Source organism: Enhydra lutris, unplaced genomic scaffold (assembly GCF_002288905.1).
Source record: "Enhydra lutris kenyoni isolate GAN:26980312 unplaced genomic scaffold, ASM228890v2 scaffoldscaffold24, whole genome shotgun sequence".
Classification (NCBI taxonomy): domain Eukaryota; kingdom Metazoa; phylum Chordata; class Mammalia; order Carnivora; family Mustelidae; genus Enhydra; species Enhydra lutris.
In genome coordinates, this window is record NW_019154108.1 from 5857512 (window position 1) to 5875987 (window position 18476).

General features: G+C 44.7%; 1 protein-coding gene across 1 annotated transcript in view; it reads left to right on the top strand.

Annotated features, from left to right (window-relative positions):
• The first annotated feature begins 13359 nt into the window (after positions 1-13359).
• The window catches only part of LOC111150900 (formin 2), a 357894-nt gene continuing 352777 nt past the window's right edge, over positions 13360-18476 (top strand). Inside the window, 2 exon segments of the mRNA XM_022508586.1 lie at positions 13360-14109; positions 14111-14942. Coding sequence (XP_022364294.1) covers positions 13360-14109; positions 14111-14942 — 1582 coding nt within the window.

Sequence of the window (18476 nt, forward strand, 5' to 3'; positions counted from 1 at the left end):
ATGAATCACTAAATTCTGCCCCTGAAGCTCATAGAATACTATATGTTAACTAAGTTGAATATAAATAAATAAATAAATAAATAAATAAATAAAAAAGAAATGGGCAGAAAACATAAATGGACACGTCTCCAAAGAAGACACCCAGATGGCCAACAACACATGAAAAGATGCTCAACATCAGTGATCATCAGGGAAACGCAAATCCAAACCATGATAAGATGCCACCTCACACCTGCCAGAATGGCTAAAATTAACAACTCAGGAAACAAGAGATGTTGGTGAGGATGCGGAGAAAAGGGAACATTTTTGCACTATTGGTGGGAATGCAAACTGGTGCAGCCACTCTGGAAAACAGTGTGGAGGTTCCTCAGAAAGTTAAAAATAGAGCTACCCTATGACCTCACAATTACACTACTAAGTATTTATCCAAAGGATACAAAAATGCTGATTTGAAGGAGCATATGCCCCCCAGTGTTTTTGCAGCACTATCAACAATACTCAAATTATGGAAAAAGCCCAAATGTCCATTGACTATTAAATGGATAACAAAGTTATGGAATACACACACACACACACAGACACACAGACACAGACACAGACACACACACACACACATCTTATATACATATACATTACATATATAATGGAATAGTACTCAGTCATCTAAAATAATGAAATCTTGCCATTTGCAACAGCATGGATGGAACTAGAGTGTATTATGCTAAGCAGAATAAGTCAGCCAAAGACAAGTACCATATGAATTTACTCATATGTGGAATTTAAGAAACAAAACAGGTGAACCTAGGGGAAGGGAAGGAAAGTAATATATGATGAAAAGAGAGGGAAGTAAACCATAAGAGACCTTAACTATAGAGGACAAGCCGAGGCTTGCTGGAAGGCAAGGGTGACGGGATGGGCTAAACGAGTGATGGACATTAGGAGGCACTTATTGGGATGGGCACTGGGCGTTTAATGTACGTGATGAATCACCAAATTCTACTCTTAAAACCAATACTACCCTATTTGTAAACTAACTTATATTTAAATTGAAAACAATAGAAAACAAGAACAAAATTGGAAGCTAACTTTATAGCCTGTGTATTATCGATCCTTTACGTTAATTGTTAATTTATTCTTTAAGTCAATTGTTAATTGTTAAGTTAAATTGTTAATTATTTATTCTTTAAGTTAATTATTTTTTCAGTTGATGGTTAACTAGTTATAGCTCTTATTCTCTAGTGTGGCTAACTTAGTGTCCATCAATCCTTGTTATAATTTGAATGTTCTAAGTTGAAGAACAATTTTTTGTTTAATTTATATAGATGTCTGAAGCAGCTGTGCTCCAGATTGATAATTGCTATCAAGATTCTGATGCCCAGCCCAGGAAGACAAGATCAGCCGCACCTTTTCCTAACAGTCTTTTGATGAAGCCTGTCCCTTGATTTATAGAAGTAAAATTTGCTAATGAGTAAGGCCTGAAGGCTTAATTTTAAATTCTCCTGAGGGTAATCCACCAAACACGGAGATTCACTTTTTAAACACTGCATTAGTTTTCTAATGCTGCTATAACAAATTACCACAAATTTAGCAGCCTGAAATAATGGCAGCGCATTAACTTACAGTCCGGGGGTCTGAAGTGCTAAGATGAGTGTGTTGTCAGGAATGTTCCTCCTAGAGGCTTTAGGAGAGAATCTGTGTCCTTGCCTTTGTCAGCTTTTGGGGTCACCTGCATTCCTTGGCCCAGGCCCCTCCCCCATATCAATTTGGCTGACGCCTTCTGTCTTTAAATCTCTTTCTCTGACACCAACTCTGCTGTCCCCCTCTTTCACTTATAAGGACCCTTGTGATTGCCTTGGGCCCTCCGGGATAATCCAGGATAATCGGCTCTTCTCAAGGACATCTGATTCTATCAGCTTAATTCCATCTACAGCCATAATTCTCCCTCTCCACACAACATATTTACATATTCTGGTAATTAAAACATGCACATCTTTGGGGGCTATCATATTGCCTGCCCTGGTGGGTCTATGCAACCATGACAGACCTTGTGACTCTTCTCTCCTGACCTCAGCTGGTTGGGTCAGGGCAGATGCTTGGCATTGGTGGAGTAGTCTCCAGTTGTGGTGAGTCCAACATTGCTCAGTACTTGAACTGTAAGATTATCTGGACCCTCACCTTGCTTGGCCATGTTAGGCCACATACAAGGCCACATACATGCAGTTTAGTAAGCAGAAAAGACAGGAAATTGCAGATGTATGGAGAGCAATCAAAGGAAGAAATAGTCCAGGGGGACAGGCAGATAACGTAGGTGTGCGATGACTTTTAAGCTCTGGATATGGCCCAGTGTCCTTTGTTTCCAGTCCTTGGAAGTCCATGCAAATGTCTATCATGTCCTTGAAAGAAAATCTTTTTACCTGGACTGTGAGTGGGTGTTGTTTCCCTACAGCTACAAGTTCCATAACTGGAAGCGTTTATACATCCATGAAGCCACAATAATTAATCATTATTGAATACTGACCTGAGGATTGGAATACAAAACTTGGGCTGGGATTTAGTTTTCCACAACGCCTATTGTTCCCCTTCTTATGACCAACATCTCGGATCAATGAAGAAGGGAGTTACAACATTGATTCAGAAGAGTTTCCTTGCTGGGGACTGAGATGTTCGCTGGTCTCTGTCATTCCCGCTGCTGATTAATACATTGTCGGCCCATCTTGAAACTTAGCACTTTAAAATACATTTTACTCTCTTTTGCTCACTTCCTATTAAAAAGAAACATTACAGTATTCAGGGACTGGCAATATCGAATTCATAATGTGTAAGCCAGCTGACCTGTTAACTGTCAATAATACATAACAAACCCAGGAAGTTCCCTTCTTTACTTAGCTTATCCAGGGACGGCCATTCCTCAGCAAACCCAGCCCTCATGACTCTGGAACTCACTTGGAATTCCTTTGGGACTCGAGAAGTGAGTCAAATGTGGGCACCCAGGTCAACACTGCACAACAATGGGACTGAGGCTCAAAGTGAAAACCATTCACTTTTTATTTTATTTTTATTTATTTATTTATTTATTATTTTTTTAAGCTTTTATTTATTTATTTTAGAGAGAGATAGAAAGGAAGCATGAGCAGGGGGAAGGGCAAAGGGAGAGGGGGAGAGAGAATCATAAGCAGACTCTGTACCAAAAGTGGAGCCCAACATGGGGCTCGATCCCAGCACCCTGAGATCATGACCTGAGCCTAAATCAAGAGTCAGTCACCTAACCGACTGAGCCAACCAGGTGCCCCCATTCACTTCTTAAATTAATTTTTTATTAATGGTTTTGTGGAAGTATAATTTACATATGATAAATTCACCTGTTTTGTTTCCATGATATCATAGTACATTTACAGAATTGTATAACCATCACCATGATCTCATTTTAGAACATTTCTTGCAAAAAAAAAAAGCAGATTTCTAACTGTACCCCGAAATGAAATCCATGCCCATTTATAGTCAGTCCCCATTCCTGCCTCAGCCCCAGGGAACCACTTGTCTACTACCTGTCTCCATAGAATTGCTTTTCCTGGACATTTCTTATAAAGAAAATCATAAATGGTGTGGCCTTTTTCTATCTAACACTTTCACTTAGTGTAATTTTCCCCCCGGCTGTAATGGTTTCGGGGTTCATCCACATGCTAACATGTATCCGTACTTCCTAACTTCCTATTGCTGAGCAGTGTCCCATTTATGGATACAGCGCATTTTGTTGATCTGTTTTCTAAAATATTAATTTTTACGATTGGATCCTAGAAATGTCTTCTAGCTCAGAAAATGTACTCGGGAACCTGCCGGATGCAGTTGGATCGAGGGCACCTGGATAAATTTATGTTTGTCTTTCATTACAGCTGGGAATTCTTGGATTAACGTTCTTTCCCTTGAAGAAGACTCAAGGTTCAGTTCAGCATGAATCTTCTGGTTGGGAGGCTTGGGTACACGGTCTCCGGGCTCATTTCCTCAGGACTCACTTATCTCTCTGTGGTAGATAAAATCTAGCATTTAGGGGCAGGAAAACTCTAGACCAACAGAAAAACATTCCCCTCTTGGCACTCATCTGTGGGTGATGTAACTATAGGATATTTGCTGGCAGGAAGGTGACAGCTCAGAGCACCTAACAACAGACCTTGGGAACATCCAACTTTCTCCAGCCTCGCAGTCTTTCTCAGCTTTGGTGGATTAGTAATTCCGCCTTTTTGTGTTTCTAGGATTTCTCAGCTGTAGGAGGTCTGGAAATAGGGGTCCGGCTCTTATTTCCTTTGTTCAACATTTATTGAGCACCTATTATATGCTAGGTCATTTGTATACATGGCCAATTAAATCCTTACAATAATCTTATAAAGTAGCTACTATTATACTTATTTTACAGATGGAGAAACTGAACCTCAGAGAGATTAAATTATTTGTTCCAACTCACCCAGGCCAAATGGCAGTCAAGTTTTGAGCCCCTTGATCTAAGCTCTGAACATGCAGCTTTAAAAGAAGGAGGAGGTTTAGTTTGTTACGATAGAATGGTGATGGAGGAAGTAAGAAATAGTTAAAAGAGGTCTCTCCCAGTGGTTTTAGGGAGAGAAAAAGGACAGAGGCTTGATAACTATCAGAATCACGGGCGGAGGGTGGGATCAGGGGAAGAGGTGCCCACCTGTTCCCTTTAAAGGTGCTCCCAACGTGATTCTATTAATCTCGGTTCCCCTAGTCTACACCATTGCATGGTTCCTACCCTATTTACATAAATAATTGTAAGGATCAGAGAGTTCCTAAAAGATAGTAAATAATTAATACTCCATTCTGTTGTGATGAAAATAAGTGATACGTGGAAATATAAAATATTAATACTTACTTTTGATATGATAAAATAGGTGATAAGTGGGAAAATAAAATATTAAGAGACTTCCCAGGAACTTAGATGCTGTGAAAGTAGGGTCAGAGATTCTGAGGCATAGAACTAAACTACTTGGCTTTTTAACCTTGAGTCACACTTTGTCCTCTGCCCAAACACTTTCCTCACAAATGTTGCTTGTTTGAAACCTTCTCACCCTCTATTTCTCATCATGAACATCAGGCCTTTGGAGAAGACCTCCTTGACTGCCCGCTTTGAAGTAGCCTAGTCCCATTCGTAAAGCACCTGTTTTTAATCTCCACAGCATGATCACGGTCTGTAATTACACAGTTTATTGACTTGTTCAAGGCCTGTCTTACCTCATCCTTCACAGTGTAAATTCCCTGAGGTCAGAGACCAAGACCGTTTTAGTCACCACTTTGGGACCATCTGTAAGTGAAGTCCTATGCACTTAAAGAATCTCAGTGGAAAAAATACTAAACGTATTGTGGTAATCATTGTGCAACATATGTTTTACACGAACTTATATGGCATTGTATGTCAATGATATTTCAATAACACTGGCATTAATTTATTACACTGTAACTTCATTATCCATTCACCAACGGACTTTTGGGCTTTTTCCATAATCTGACTATTGTTGATAATGCTGCTATAAACACTGGGGGGCATGTGCCCAGTCAAATCAGCATTTTTTAATTCTTCGGATAAATACTTAGAAGTGCAATTGCGAGGTCATAGGGTGGTTCTATTTTTAACTTCTTTTTAAAAAAGATTTTATTTATTTATTCGACAGACAGAGATCACAAGTAGGCAGAGAAAGGAGGAAGCAGGCTCCTGCCTGAGTGGGGCTCGATCCCAGAACCCTGAGACTGTGACCTGAGCCGAAGGCAGAGGCTTCAGCCCACTGAGCCACCCAGGCATCCCGATTTTTAACTTTTTGAGGAACCTCCATACTGAGTTTGGTCTACTTGGAAGCTTTCTAAGTTTGCCTCATTGCCGGAGGCCCATAAAACTCTTGTCTTGATGGAGACAAGTTAGCCTGTTCTGTACCTTCCTCCCCAGGTACCTCAAATCTGACAACTCAGGTAAATCCAAAGAAGGAACCTTCTAAATTTTAAAAGAAAACACTTAACTGCTTAACAGCTATTTTAGTCTTTATTGTCATTTTTTTAGATTTTGCATATGCCGCTGCCTTAAATGAAGTCCCACTAGCTTTAGTAGGGCAGAGGAAGAAATGCCTAGAAAATGTTTCCTTGGCTAGGAAGCATCTAGAAGACTAGAGAAGCACCAAAGCGCCAAATAGCTCCAGCCATCTTTAATACGATACCCCAGGCAAGGAGAGGCAGACTTCAAATCAGTTGTCTTTTCTCGCCTCGCTAATCTCTGAGGAAATATTTAGAGTCTAGTAGTAGAGGGGCACCTGGGTGGCTCAGTCAGTTGAGCGTCCAGCTCTTGACTTGGGCTCAGGTCAGGATCTCAGGGGCCTGGGATCATGGGGCCCAGTTTTGTTCTCTGGGCTCTGTAGGGAGCCTCCTTGAGGATTCTCTCTCTCCTGGTGCCCCTGCCCCGCACCCCGGCTCACAGGCTCTCTCTGTCTTTAAAAGAAAGAAATAAATCTTTAGGGAAGTGTCGTAGTAGACACTGGTAAGTTAATTCCCAGTAAGTATTATAATCACTTTGCCCTGAGATTCTGATGACAGCTTTTCTCTACTGTTACCGAAAACCTGGTTATGTGGTTGAGAGAAAAATTTCCGCAGCCCCCAGCCGGCCACCTGAAGTCCTGTGTGTACAGATGACGCGCTCAAGTTCCCACACAGGTGAGTGAAGTAAAGTCTCCCACCTGCCTGCTCCTGTTCTCCTGAGGAGAGTGAAGCTGAGGCGAATTCCACGCTGAAACCACTGCGGTTGTGTTGCCAAAAACGAACAAAACCAAACAAGCCCAGCAATCAGCTATTTCCTAGTGAGGTATAAATTACTTGAGGCTAATTCTCTGGAAGGATCTTCAGTGAGAGATGTGAGTTTCAAACTTCTTTTGGATTATTTGTGATCAGAACAAGTTCCTCTTAATTTCTGTGAGAAAGTGCAAAGGTTTAAGGTCTTTGCTTCTTAAAGAGCAGGCAAGCCATGGGCCCTAAACTGAAACCCTTATTTTTTCCTCTTCACCTGTTTTTGGTCTTTTACCTGAAATTTCCTGGTTAGCCCTTGGAGGTAATTCATTGATAGATCCCTTCCTTTTTCTTTAGGAGGGTGACTTTGACTGAAACAACACATTCTTTGCTAATAATTTCCTCTTTTTTTCCTGTTTTCTTTCTTTCTTTAAAAATCTTTCCTTATAAGTCAATCAGAGAAAGACAATGATCATATGATCTTCTGATATGAGGAATTTGAGAGGCAAAGTGGGGGGGTTTGGGGAGAAGGGAAGGAAAAAATGAAACAAGATGGGATTGGGAGGGAGACAAACCATAAGGGACTTTTAATCTCACAAAACAAACTGAGGGTTGATGGGGGGTAGGGAGAGGGTGGTTGGGTGATGGACACTGGGGAGGGTATGTGCTATGGTGAGTGCTGTGAATTGTGTAAACCTGACGATTCACAGACCTGTACCCCTGGGGCAAATAATACATTATATGTTAATTAAAAAATTTTTAATTAAAAAATAAAAACCTTTCCTTTTCTGCAGCTTGATAGAGTTCCTTTCTGTTTGCTAGATGAGATCCTATCCAATTCATGAATTGCTGAATAAAGCCAATTTAATCTACAGATGTAATTCAGTGAATTTTGTTTACTATCGTGGTAATTAGATTGGCTTTTAAATTCAAAGAGAAAATGCTGACGCTTAGAATTCAATGTAAAAGAATCTTTAAAAAAATATAGATATAAATTGTGAAGATTTTAAGGAGCAGTATGATTTAAACCAATATTAAGTTCATCATTTCGAATAGGCAGAGACAAAGCGATGTCTATTAGGACAAACACATATGTATGCTTGCTTTTTGTGGGGTTTTGGTTTAATGAAAATCCATATGTTTGACCTAATTTTTGTGAACGGCCCTTATTTTAATTGTAAAGGCAGAGAAAAGAGTACCAAAATCAAAGTGCTCAGTGGAATACAGTCTTCTTTCTTCTGTTCATATTTATACTAGAATCTCTCTTTTTAGTTTTTTAAAAGTAATCCATAGGCCCAATATGGGGCTTGAACTCACAACCCTGCGATCAAGAGTCACATGGTCTACCGACTGAGCCAGCCAGAGGCCCCACTAGAATCTCTTCCCAAGTCTGTTCCCTGGACTTTTTATTGTAGTCAAGGCAAACTCTGTCAAGAGCAAGGACTTGCCCGATTTAATCTCTATTGAACAGAAATGGTTAATACGAGGTTTACAATTTTTTGTAACACAGTTTGGATTAGTGTTTGCAGATTCCAAGAGTTACTCAAAAAGCTCTGGAAAAATCTAAGGTTAAGGCTGCACTGTCAGAAGTGACCTTTTGCTGCAGATGGTTATTAAGCAACTGAAATGTGAATAGCCTAGGGGCGCCTGGGTGGCTCAGGGGGTTAAACCTCTGCCTTCAGCTCAGGTCATGATCCCAGGGTCCTGGGATCGAGCCCCATAGCGGGCTGTCTGCTCAGCGGGGAGTCTGCTTCCCCTTCTCTCTCTGCCTGCCTCTCTGCCTACTTGTGATCTCTGTCTGTCAAATAAATAAATACAATTTAAAAAACTAAGAAATGTGACTAGTCTGAATGGAAGTGTTGCCATTACTAAAATTCACACCAGATCCCAAAGACTGGAAAAAAGGAATGCAATATATCTCCCTCATAATTTTTTTTTTTAAGGTTTTTATTTATTTATTTGACAGAGAGAAATCACAAGTAGGCAGAGAGGCAGGCAGAGAGAGAGGAGGAAGCAGGCTCCCTGCTGAGCAGAAAGCCCGATGTGGGGCTCGAACCCAGGACCTGGGATCATGACCTGAGCCGAAGGCAGCGGCTTAACCCACTGAGCCACCCAGGCGCCCCTCCCTCATAATTTTTAATGATTTCTTATAGAAATATTTGGGATATTTTGGGTTAAACAAAATGTATTCTTCATATTATTTTGGTTTTTTTAGCCTCTTAAATATGGCTACTAGAATATTTATGCTACCTATGAGGCTTACATTACATTTTTATTAGAGAGCAGAGCTCTCCAGGCCAAGGAGTAGCTCTTTTTCTTTCTTTCTTTCTTTCTTTCTTTCTTTCTTTCTTTCTTTTCTTCTTTCTTTCTTTCAAGATTTTATTTACTTATTTGACAGACAGAGATCACAAGTAGGCAGAGAGGCAGGCAGAGAGAGACGGGGAAGCAGGCTCCCCACTGAGCAGAGAGCCCAACCAGGACCCCTGAGTCTACGGCAGAGGCTTAACCCACTGAGCCCCCCAGGCGCCCCTAGCTGTTTCAATCTTAATTTCTTACTGGCTCTGTCTTTAGAATGCTTTTTGTTGCTTCTTGCTACTGAACAAGGTAAACTATGGGCTCAACAGTGGATTTTCTATAGATAATTCTTAATAGTTGTTGATTACTCACTTAAGAGTCCCTGGATGGTCCCTTTCAGGTTGAAAGGCCAACTTTATTTACAAGGGGTACATCTGGAGACTCAATACCAGGACTCTTTAGCTTTTTTTTTTTTTTTTTTTTGGGTAATTTGTGTGGGTAATTAAGACAAATTGTGCGGACTGAGGGAAAGGCAGGAGGTAGTATAGTAACAAGTTGGGTTTGGGTCACTGGAGAGATTGTGGTGCTTTTCTGAGCAAAAAAGTAATGGAGGATGAGATATGCCAGACAAGAGGAGTCCTATTTCAGAAACGGTGGGTTTGAGTGGGGACATGACGATGGAGCTGTTGTCCAGAAAGTGGGTCCAAGAGTCTGTAGTCAGGACAGAGAGGCAGACTGAGGAGACCAAGACCTAGCAGGTAACACCAGGACAGAGTTGTCTTTCTTTTTTTATTTTATTTTTTTTTTAATATTTATTTATTTGACCGACAGAGATCACAAGTAGGCAGAGAGGCAGGCAGAGAGAGAAGGGGAAGCAGGCTCCTTGCCGAGCAGAGAGCGGGGCTCAATCCCAGGACCCTGAGACCATGACCTGAGCTGAAAGCAGAGGCTTAACTCACTGAGCCACCCAGGCGCCCCTAGAGTTGTCTTTCAAGAGAAGGTCATTCACCTGCCAGAGAAAAGGGCGAGTTGGATATTAACATTCATTCTGACCGTTTTGTTGGAGATTCGCAAACATTCCATTAAGATGAAGCTGAGAGGAAACTAAAGACACAGGCATCAAAACATTTCAGCATTGAGGGCGCCTGGGTGGCTCAGTGGGTTAAGCCGTTGCCTTTGGCTCAGGTCATGATCTCAGAGTCCTGGGATCAAGTCCCGCATCGGGCTCTCTGCTTGGCGGGGAGCCTGCTTCCTTCTCTCTCTCTCTCTCTCTCTCTCTCTCTCTGCCTGCCTCTCCGTCTACTTGTGATCTCTCTCTCTGTCAAATAAATACATAAAATCTTAAAAAAACAAAACAAACAAACAAAAAAACATTTCAGCATTGAGAGATGCTGAATTGAGAGAATGATGGAGAAGGAGGAGAGCTGAAAGAAGAGAAAAAGACCCGACATATAACTCGGGTCGAAGTGAAGGGAGGAGGGCTGCTTATTCATTTACTGTTTTAATTTAATTCCATTAATTAAAATTTAAGTATACTTGCTTTATTATGTCGTCTATCCACATATCTGTCTATTAAAGCAACTTAATTTTTTGATATGTTTTTGAGCAAGTTGTAGTTTTTCCCGACTACATTCACATATTATGAACTGGAGCTCAACATTTGTTTCACATTTTCCAATTTGCTTATCTTATTTTCACAGTCCATATCCAATTGCCTTTGTTGGAAAATGGGTAGCAACTAATACACTTTTTTGGTGACCTGTTTGGGATGCCAATCCTAAAGACTTTTACCAACAGCTATGCTAGATTAGATTCTTGAATATAGTTGATCTTTCTTTTCTGTATCCTGGTACTTAGTATTTGGCCAGGCACAAATACTATTTGTTATTTGTTAAATGTGTTTTCTTTCAGGTAGAGATAGGATATCTTATCTTGATTAAATGGAGTTAGGCTTAGGCCATGCCCAGGCATCTTTGGGATTACTAAACACTGTTTGCCTTCAGGATGCCTCACCAGTCCCTGAAGGAATAAACTATGTAGTGTTGTTTGTTATAAAGAATTTGGAACCTAAATCTATAGGTTTAAGTATTGTCTTTGCTGCTTGGTGACCTTGGACAAATCTCTTAGCCTGAATTTATTCATTTATTAAATTGGATTGAGGGTACCTACCTACATGCCCACACTTGTGAGTTTCCAACTAGCCTTTGCATGTAGCAGAACTTTGTCTCCTGTGACTGCTACACAATTGCCATCCGCCATTCCACATTCAAAGGATGTGAGAGCTTCAGCAGTCTTCACTCTCCTTTTCCTCTCTCCTGCCCTCCCTCCTTGCCTTCTTCTCTCCCTTTTTATCTCTGGAACTTCAATATATTACCGAAGTAAATAGTAAACAAACAAAAAACAAACAACACACCCCAAATAGTTCAAAGACGTCAAGGAAAGAGCAAAAATAAAAATCCATAGTACCTTCATGTTCAAACAGGCAGAAAATTCTAAAGCCTTGGGCGAATTGTGCCCTCTGAGGAGGCTACATTCTAGAAGGGAGCTGTGAAAGAGGGAACAAAGGCTTTTCAAGTGCTCCAGAGCTGGTGAGAGACAGGGTTGTTACCGTCTGGAGTTATTATATTAAAGTTGATGTCTCCAAACCATTTACTCAGAAAGGCCACCTAAAATGCCTGGCTGCCTGGCTCTTGGGTTATCTATTTTTAAGAACATAATTTGAAAAATGCTCATAATTATTGCTATATGATAGTTTTACATCAAAGATTTATAGGACTGTTTTGTTTTTAGGTACAAATGGTTAAGGAGAGAGGTTTAGAATGTAGTTCCCAATATTCAAGGGAACATTTGCTTGCTGCATTTAAATTTCATCATCTAATATGTAGTACTTTTTCCTCCTTCGGGCTTACTTTAAAATTCTAACATGTCGGATAGTTACTCCTTATTTTCAAAGTGGTTAACGAGGAATCTGTGACTCAATTACTGTAACATTATTGACTAAAGCTGCTTTAATCTCTTGGCGCTTCTTTAGATACCTAGGATGTTTAAAAATGCCTTTTTAATATGGGTAACTAAATTTCCTAGGTAACAGTGACAAGATTTACAGTGAAGGAAATTTTTATATTAATATAGGAGCCTGAATGTTAAGAGACTCTGTTACAGCAAACTGTTATAAACTTTTATAAAAGAGGCAGGGACAAAGTTTGCCTTGAAGGGTTTGCTTGGGAAGCAGTGATTTATACCATAACATCTGATTTCATGTGTTTGTGCCAAGCGTGTTTCCTTTTTGTCTTTTTCCTTTTTATACGCAACAACAATAGGAGCATGTTTAATATTGATGAGTTTGACCTTCTGGGAATTATAGTATATGTACCCTTTCGGAATACAAATGCTATTTGATTTATATGGTAAACACGTAGAATTTTGGAGATTAGCATTTTAATCAACTCTAATCTCCTAGGATTTTTTTTTTTAATTCCCTCACCTTACCATTTTGTCAAGAAAAGTTTGAAAAATGAATTTTTGAAATGGCAGCTAACGTTCTCTCCTGTAGACGGACGCAAGGTCTGCATCAAACATGAGAGCCGCACTGGATGCAGGAACCTTCCCTAAACCATACGCTCGAGCCCATTAACACTGTTCAAGATGATCAGGTGTTAAAAGAACAATCCATGCATTCAACAAATATTCATCGAGGAGCCCTGCAGGCCCATGGGGGAGGGGCCTCCACACTCTGGCTCCCCCAAACTGGAACGTGGGTTCAGGTGTTCTCCATTTAAGATTTTTTTTTGTTTAACTTTTCCCCTTGCAGGTCCCTCAGCCTTGAAGTTGGCGGTGCCCCCTCCGGCCCACGAACTTCCCCGCGGCGACCACGCGTTCGGTGCACGCGGCGGAGAGGAAAGGGCCGAGATAGAGCAAGCGTCTTTCGCGCGCGGCTTCGGCGAGGAGCCGGGCGGCGGCGGCGGCGGCGGCAGCGGGGGCGGCGGCGGCCATCGGGGGGCCCGGCCCGGCCTGCGTTCCGCGCCGCCATTGGCTGGCTCCGAGCGCCGCACTGAGCATGTTCGAGCCCCGCTCGCGCCGGGCTGCAGCCGCCGCCACGGCCGCCGCGGGCGCGCATTGTGCGGAGAAGCGGCAGATGCGAGCAGCGCCGGCAGCACGCGCGTCGGCCTCCTCGCGCAGAGGCTCGCCCGGCCGCCTGCCCGGCCCGCGCGCCTCCCCCTGTGCGGGCTGGGCGCCGAGGAGGGCCGGCATGGCCTGAGTGTCGGCGGCGCCTCGGCCGAACAGCGGGATTGCGACATGGGGAACCAGGACGGGAAGCTGAAGAGGAGCGCAGGTGAAGCCTTGCACGAAGGCGGAAGCGGCGCCGAGGATGCCGTTGGGCCCAGGGATGTGGAAGCCACAAAGAAGGGGAGCGGGGGCAAGAAGGCGCTGGGCAAGCACGGCAAGGGGGGAGGGGGCGGCGGCGGCGGCGGCGGGGGGGAGCCGGGCAAGAAGAAGAGCAAGTCGGAATCCAGAGCCTCCGTGTTCTCCAACCTGCGGATCAGGAAGAACCTGTCCAAGGGGAAGAGCACCGGCGGCTCCCGCGAGGACGTGCTGGACCCCCAGGCCCTGCCGACCGGGGAGCTGGACAGCGCGCACTCTCTGGTCACCAAGACGCCAGACCTCAGCCTCTCGGCAGACGAGACGGGCCTGTCGGACACCGAGTGTGCCGACCCCTTCGAGGTAACCCGTCCGAGGGACCATGGACCCGCGGAGGCTGGGGGTGGGGGCAGGGTGGTCTTGGAGGGTTTGGAGACCGCCGCGGGGACGCAGGATGGACAAAGGACCAGTTCGGGCTCGGACACGGACATCTACAGCTTTCACTCGGCCACGGAGCAGGAGGACCTGCTTTCAGACATTCAGCAGGCGATCCGCCAGCAACAGCAGCAGCAGCTGCTGCTGCTCCAGGGCCCCGAGGAGCCTGCGGCGCCCTCCACAGCCGCCTCCCCCCAGCCCGGGGCCTTCCTGGGCCTGGACCAGTACTTGCTGGGGTCCAGCAGCGCAGCCGGGGGGGGCCCCTCGCAGTCCGGACACGGAGCAGGCGGTGCCTGCGCGCTCTGACCTGCCCGGCAGCCTGGTCCCCGAGCCCCGGGCGCCCGAGCAGCCCTCGCCCCCCGGCGGCCCCGGAGCCTCGGCGGAGCCCGGCCTGCCCGTGGGCCAGCCCGCGGCCGCAGACTCGCCCTCCTCCACCGTCTTCGCGTTCCCCGAGTCCTCGCCGGGAGAGGGCTCGGCCGCAGCCGCCGGGCCAGGGGCTGGGGACACTGACGAGGAGGGCGAGGAAGACGCATTTGAGGATGCCCGCCGAGACTCTCCGGGGGAGGCGTGGGGCCTGGGGGTGGGAGAGGGGCCCCCGGCGCCGGGAGCAGAGCCCGAGGGGGAGCCCGGCAGGCCCAGCGCCCCGGCGGCGGCCTCCCTGCCCAGCAGCCCCGCGCCCAGCCCGCGCTGCTTCAAGCCCTACCCGCTCATCACCCCCTGCTACATCAAGACCACCACCCGGCAGCTCAGCTCGCCCAACCACTCTCCCTCCCAGTCCCCCAGCCAGAGCCCCAGGATCAAGAGGCGGCCGGAGCCCTCCCTGAGCCGGGGGCCCAGAGCCGCCCTGGTCTCGGCCGCCGCTCCAGCCAAGAAGCACCGGGCTGACGGCGGCCTCGCCTGCGGCCTCAGCCGCTCAGCCGACTGGACCGAGGAGCTGGGCAGCCGCGCGCCCCCGGCCGGGGGCTCTGCGCACCTGCTGGAACGCGGGGCGGCCTCGGAGGGGAGTGGGGGGGCGCCCGCCGTGCAGGCCGCCAAGGTGTCTGGGGCCCCGGCGGCTGCTGATGGTTTCCAGAACGTGTTCACAGGTGAGTGCGCTCGTGGCGGAGTGGCTGCCAATCAGGGCCCTCCGCGGTCACCTGCTCCAAGGCTGAGACGCCTAGACCTGCTTCTGGCAAGTCCTGCCTTCTTAGGGAATCCGTTCAGGTCCTGCTCACCAGCTCAGTAAAATCTGTTTTTCTTTTCTTTTCTCTTTCCTTTCCTTCCCCTTTAACGTCCCTTCCCTTTCCCTTCCTTTCCTCTCTTTTCTTTTGTCTTTTCTTTTTTCTTTTCTTTCCAGAGAGGACAGCTTCGTTGTGTCTCAAAAAAGGGCTCAGTCCATTTGTCCAAAACATGTGCTGGTCTCTATGCCCAGGGTTCCACCAGACAGATCAACTCCACCCCCCCCCCTTTTTTTTTTGGCATAGTTAGCTGAGCCATCATTCTCTTTCTGTCCTGATCCCCACAGCATTAAAAAGACCAAACTTGTTAATGATTCTTTGATAAAGGTCAAGAAACAATTTATTCCAGTGCTATCCAGAGGCAATCTCTGACTGCTCTAACACATGTGGGTATATATGTACGTATGTAATATGTAGTTCTAGCTCAGCCATCTGGGTAGACTACTCACTGAACTTAAGGGGACATTCCTGTTTGCTGATGCGACCAAATCTGACACATGGTATTAGAAAGTTAATAAATGAAATAGAATATTAGGGATAATTTTCATTGGGTTTTATGTCCTGTCAAAACAGGGCATAGCTTGGAGATAGTGAAGATGAGAAAACCAAAAGGACATGTAACCCAACTGGCACCTCTTCTCAGCCGTTGTTATAGATTCTGATGGGCACCGTGAAAGCCCAGCTAAGAGGTCCACTTACTGTGGTTAAAAAGCAAGTAGTTCAGTGAGTTTATCCTTTCTTATACGCTATAGGCCCCAAGGCCTTACCTTAAGTGCCTACTGGTAGAGCGATGGTTTGTTTCCTGTTCTCTTCTACTCTTAGTTATTAAAGGAAATATTGACTAAGAATTTAAGGAGTAGAAAAGAATGAAAATTTATACAATTGCTGGTAGGTTTGTGATAAATATTTGAATGATTAAAAAGTTCAAATGTAATTCGAAAAGCTTAACATCCTCTGTTAAGTTTTCGATTAACCCATTTGATAAATGGGTTAGCTATAAAATATTTCTTTTCAAAAAATTATTTGACAGAGTGAGATCACAAGTAGGCAGGGAGGAGGGTGGAGGTCGGGGGTGGAGCAGGCTCCCAGCTGAGCAGAGAACCCCATGTGGGGCTCTATCCCAGGACCCTGGGATTATGACCTGAGCTGAAGGCAGAGGCTTAACCCACTGAGCCGCCCATGCACCCCCCCTATAAAACATTTCTTAAGTGACATTTCTCAATGGGCATAGCTACTTTGGCTAACTGCCATTAATGTTGTTTACTTGTATTTACTACATTTTTATTTTCACTTATGGATCACCTTTTATATTTATAGATTCTTTTTTTTATTTATTTGAGAGAGAGACAGTGAGATAGCATGAGAGGGGAGGACAGAGGGAGAAGCAGACTCCCCATGGAGCTGGGAGCCTGATGTGGGACTTGATCCTAAGACTCCGGGATCACGACCTGAGCCGAAGGCAGTCACTTAACCAACTGAGCCACCCAGGTGCCCCATATTTATAGATTCTTTTTTTTTTTTAAATTTTATTTATTTATTTGACAGAGATCACAAGCAGGCAGAGAGGCAGGCAGAGAGAGAGGAGGAAGCAGGCTCCTTGCTGAGCAGAGAGCCCGATGTGGGGCTTGATCCCAGGACCCTGAGATCATGACCTGAGCTGAAGGCAGCGGCTTAACCCACTGAGCCACCCAGGCGCCCCTATTTATAGATTCTTAAGAGTAGCTTCTTTTTATTCACTTTGTTCATTTATTTACTGCTTGCTCCCTTTCCCTCTCTCGCTCTCTTTTTAACTTCTCCTCCCTTCCCTTTATTGTGTAGGTTAAGTTAAAAGTAATGCTTATAGTCTAATACCCTGTAGGTAAATTATAAAAATATAAACAAAACAAATCCCCGAAAGACTGTTTTGAAGGAAGAAGACAGGAAGTTCTTGAGTCAATTTCGTGAATTTAATGTTGGTGAGAAATCATATGTTTCCTCTTTAGGGAATCATTCATTTATAAATGTGTATGTAAATGTATGTGTTTTTAAAAAAGATTTATTTATTTAAAAGAGAGTGCGTGTGCAGGGGGAGAGGTAGGAGGAAAGAACCTCAAGCAGACTTCCCGCTGAGCCCAGAACCCAGACTTGGGGCTACATCCCAGGACCCTGAGATTATGCCCTGAACGAAACCAAGAGTCAGGCGCTCAACCCACTGAGCTGCTTGGGTGTCCCTCTAAATATATATTTTTAAATGAAAATGTCACCATGATTCACATTATCATTTATTAATATTAATGGTTGCTTTTTCTAATAGATTAGACTTTGAATATACATTTAAAAAATTATTTTTTAAAGATTTTATTTATTTACTTGACAGAGACGCAGTGAGAGAGGGAACGCAGCAGAGGGAGTGGGAGAGGGAGAAGCAGGCCTCCTACAGAGCGGGAAGCCCGATGTGGGACTCGATCCCAGGACTCTGGGATCATGACCTGAACCGAAGTCTTAACGACTGAGCCACCCAGGCGCCCCACTTTTTTTTTTTTTTTTTTTTAAGATTCTATTTATTTGACAGATCACAAGTAGTCAGAGAGGCAGGCGTGGGGGGAGGGGGTGGAGCAGGCTCCCTGCTGAGCAGAGAGCCCAACGAGGGACCTGATCCCAGGACCCCGAGATCATGACCTGAGTCGAAGGCAGAGGCTTAACCCACTGAGCCACCCAGGTGCCCCTATATATTCATTTCTTAAAATTAACAAATGTATATATGTATATTCTGGACATCCACATTGTACCAGGCAATATGTTAGTGGCAGGACATACAAAGGTCATTAAGTCACGGTTCTGCCTCTCCAGGGTTCCCTGAGTACACAGGAATGGTGGGGAGGTGCAGTGCTCTCCTCTGGGAGCATCAGGGGTAAAGGGGCTGATCTCCTTGGCAGGGTCAGGGAAGAGGACTTCACAGGAAGATTGATCAGAGTCCTGATGATCATAGGCTCTAAACAGGCTGAAGATTTGTTTTCCTTAAGAGGAAAAAAAAGCTTGTTACTTGCATTGTATTTTAATTTGCTAAGTATTTCAAATTTGAAATTTCAGACTCTTAAAGGAGTCCTGTTCAGTAAGCACCTGTGTTCTGTTGGCCTCTCCAGGGAGTTTTTTTTTGTTTTTTGTTTTTTTTTTTTTTTAAACCATGCAGGGCAGAAGTGTAGCGTGAGTTTTTTTTTTTTTTTTTTTTTAATGTTTTTTTTTTTTTTTTTTAAGAATTTACAAGTAGGGAGGGAAGCAGGGGGGGGGGGGGGGTGGGGGGAGAAGCAGGCTCCCCGCTGAGCAGAGAGCCCGATGCAGGGCTCGATCCCAGGACCCTGGGATCAAGACCTGAGCCACCCAGGCGCCCCGCGTGAGTTGTTTTAATATGGACATCAGGGGCGC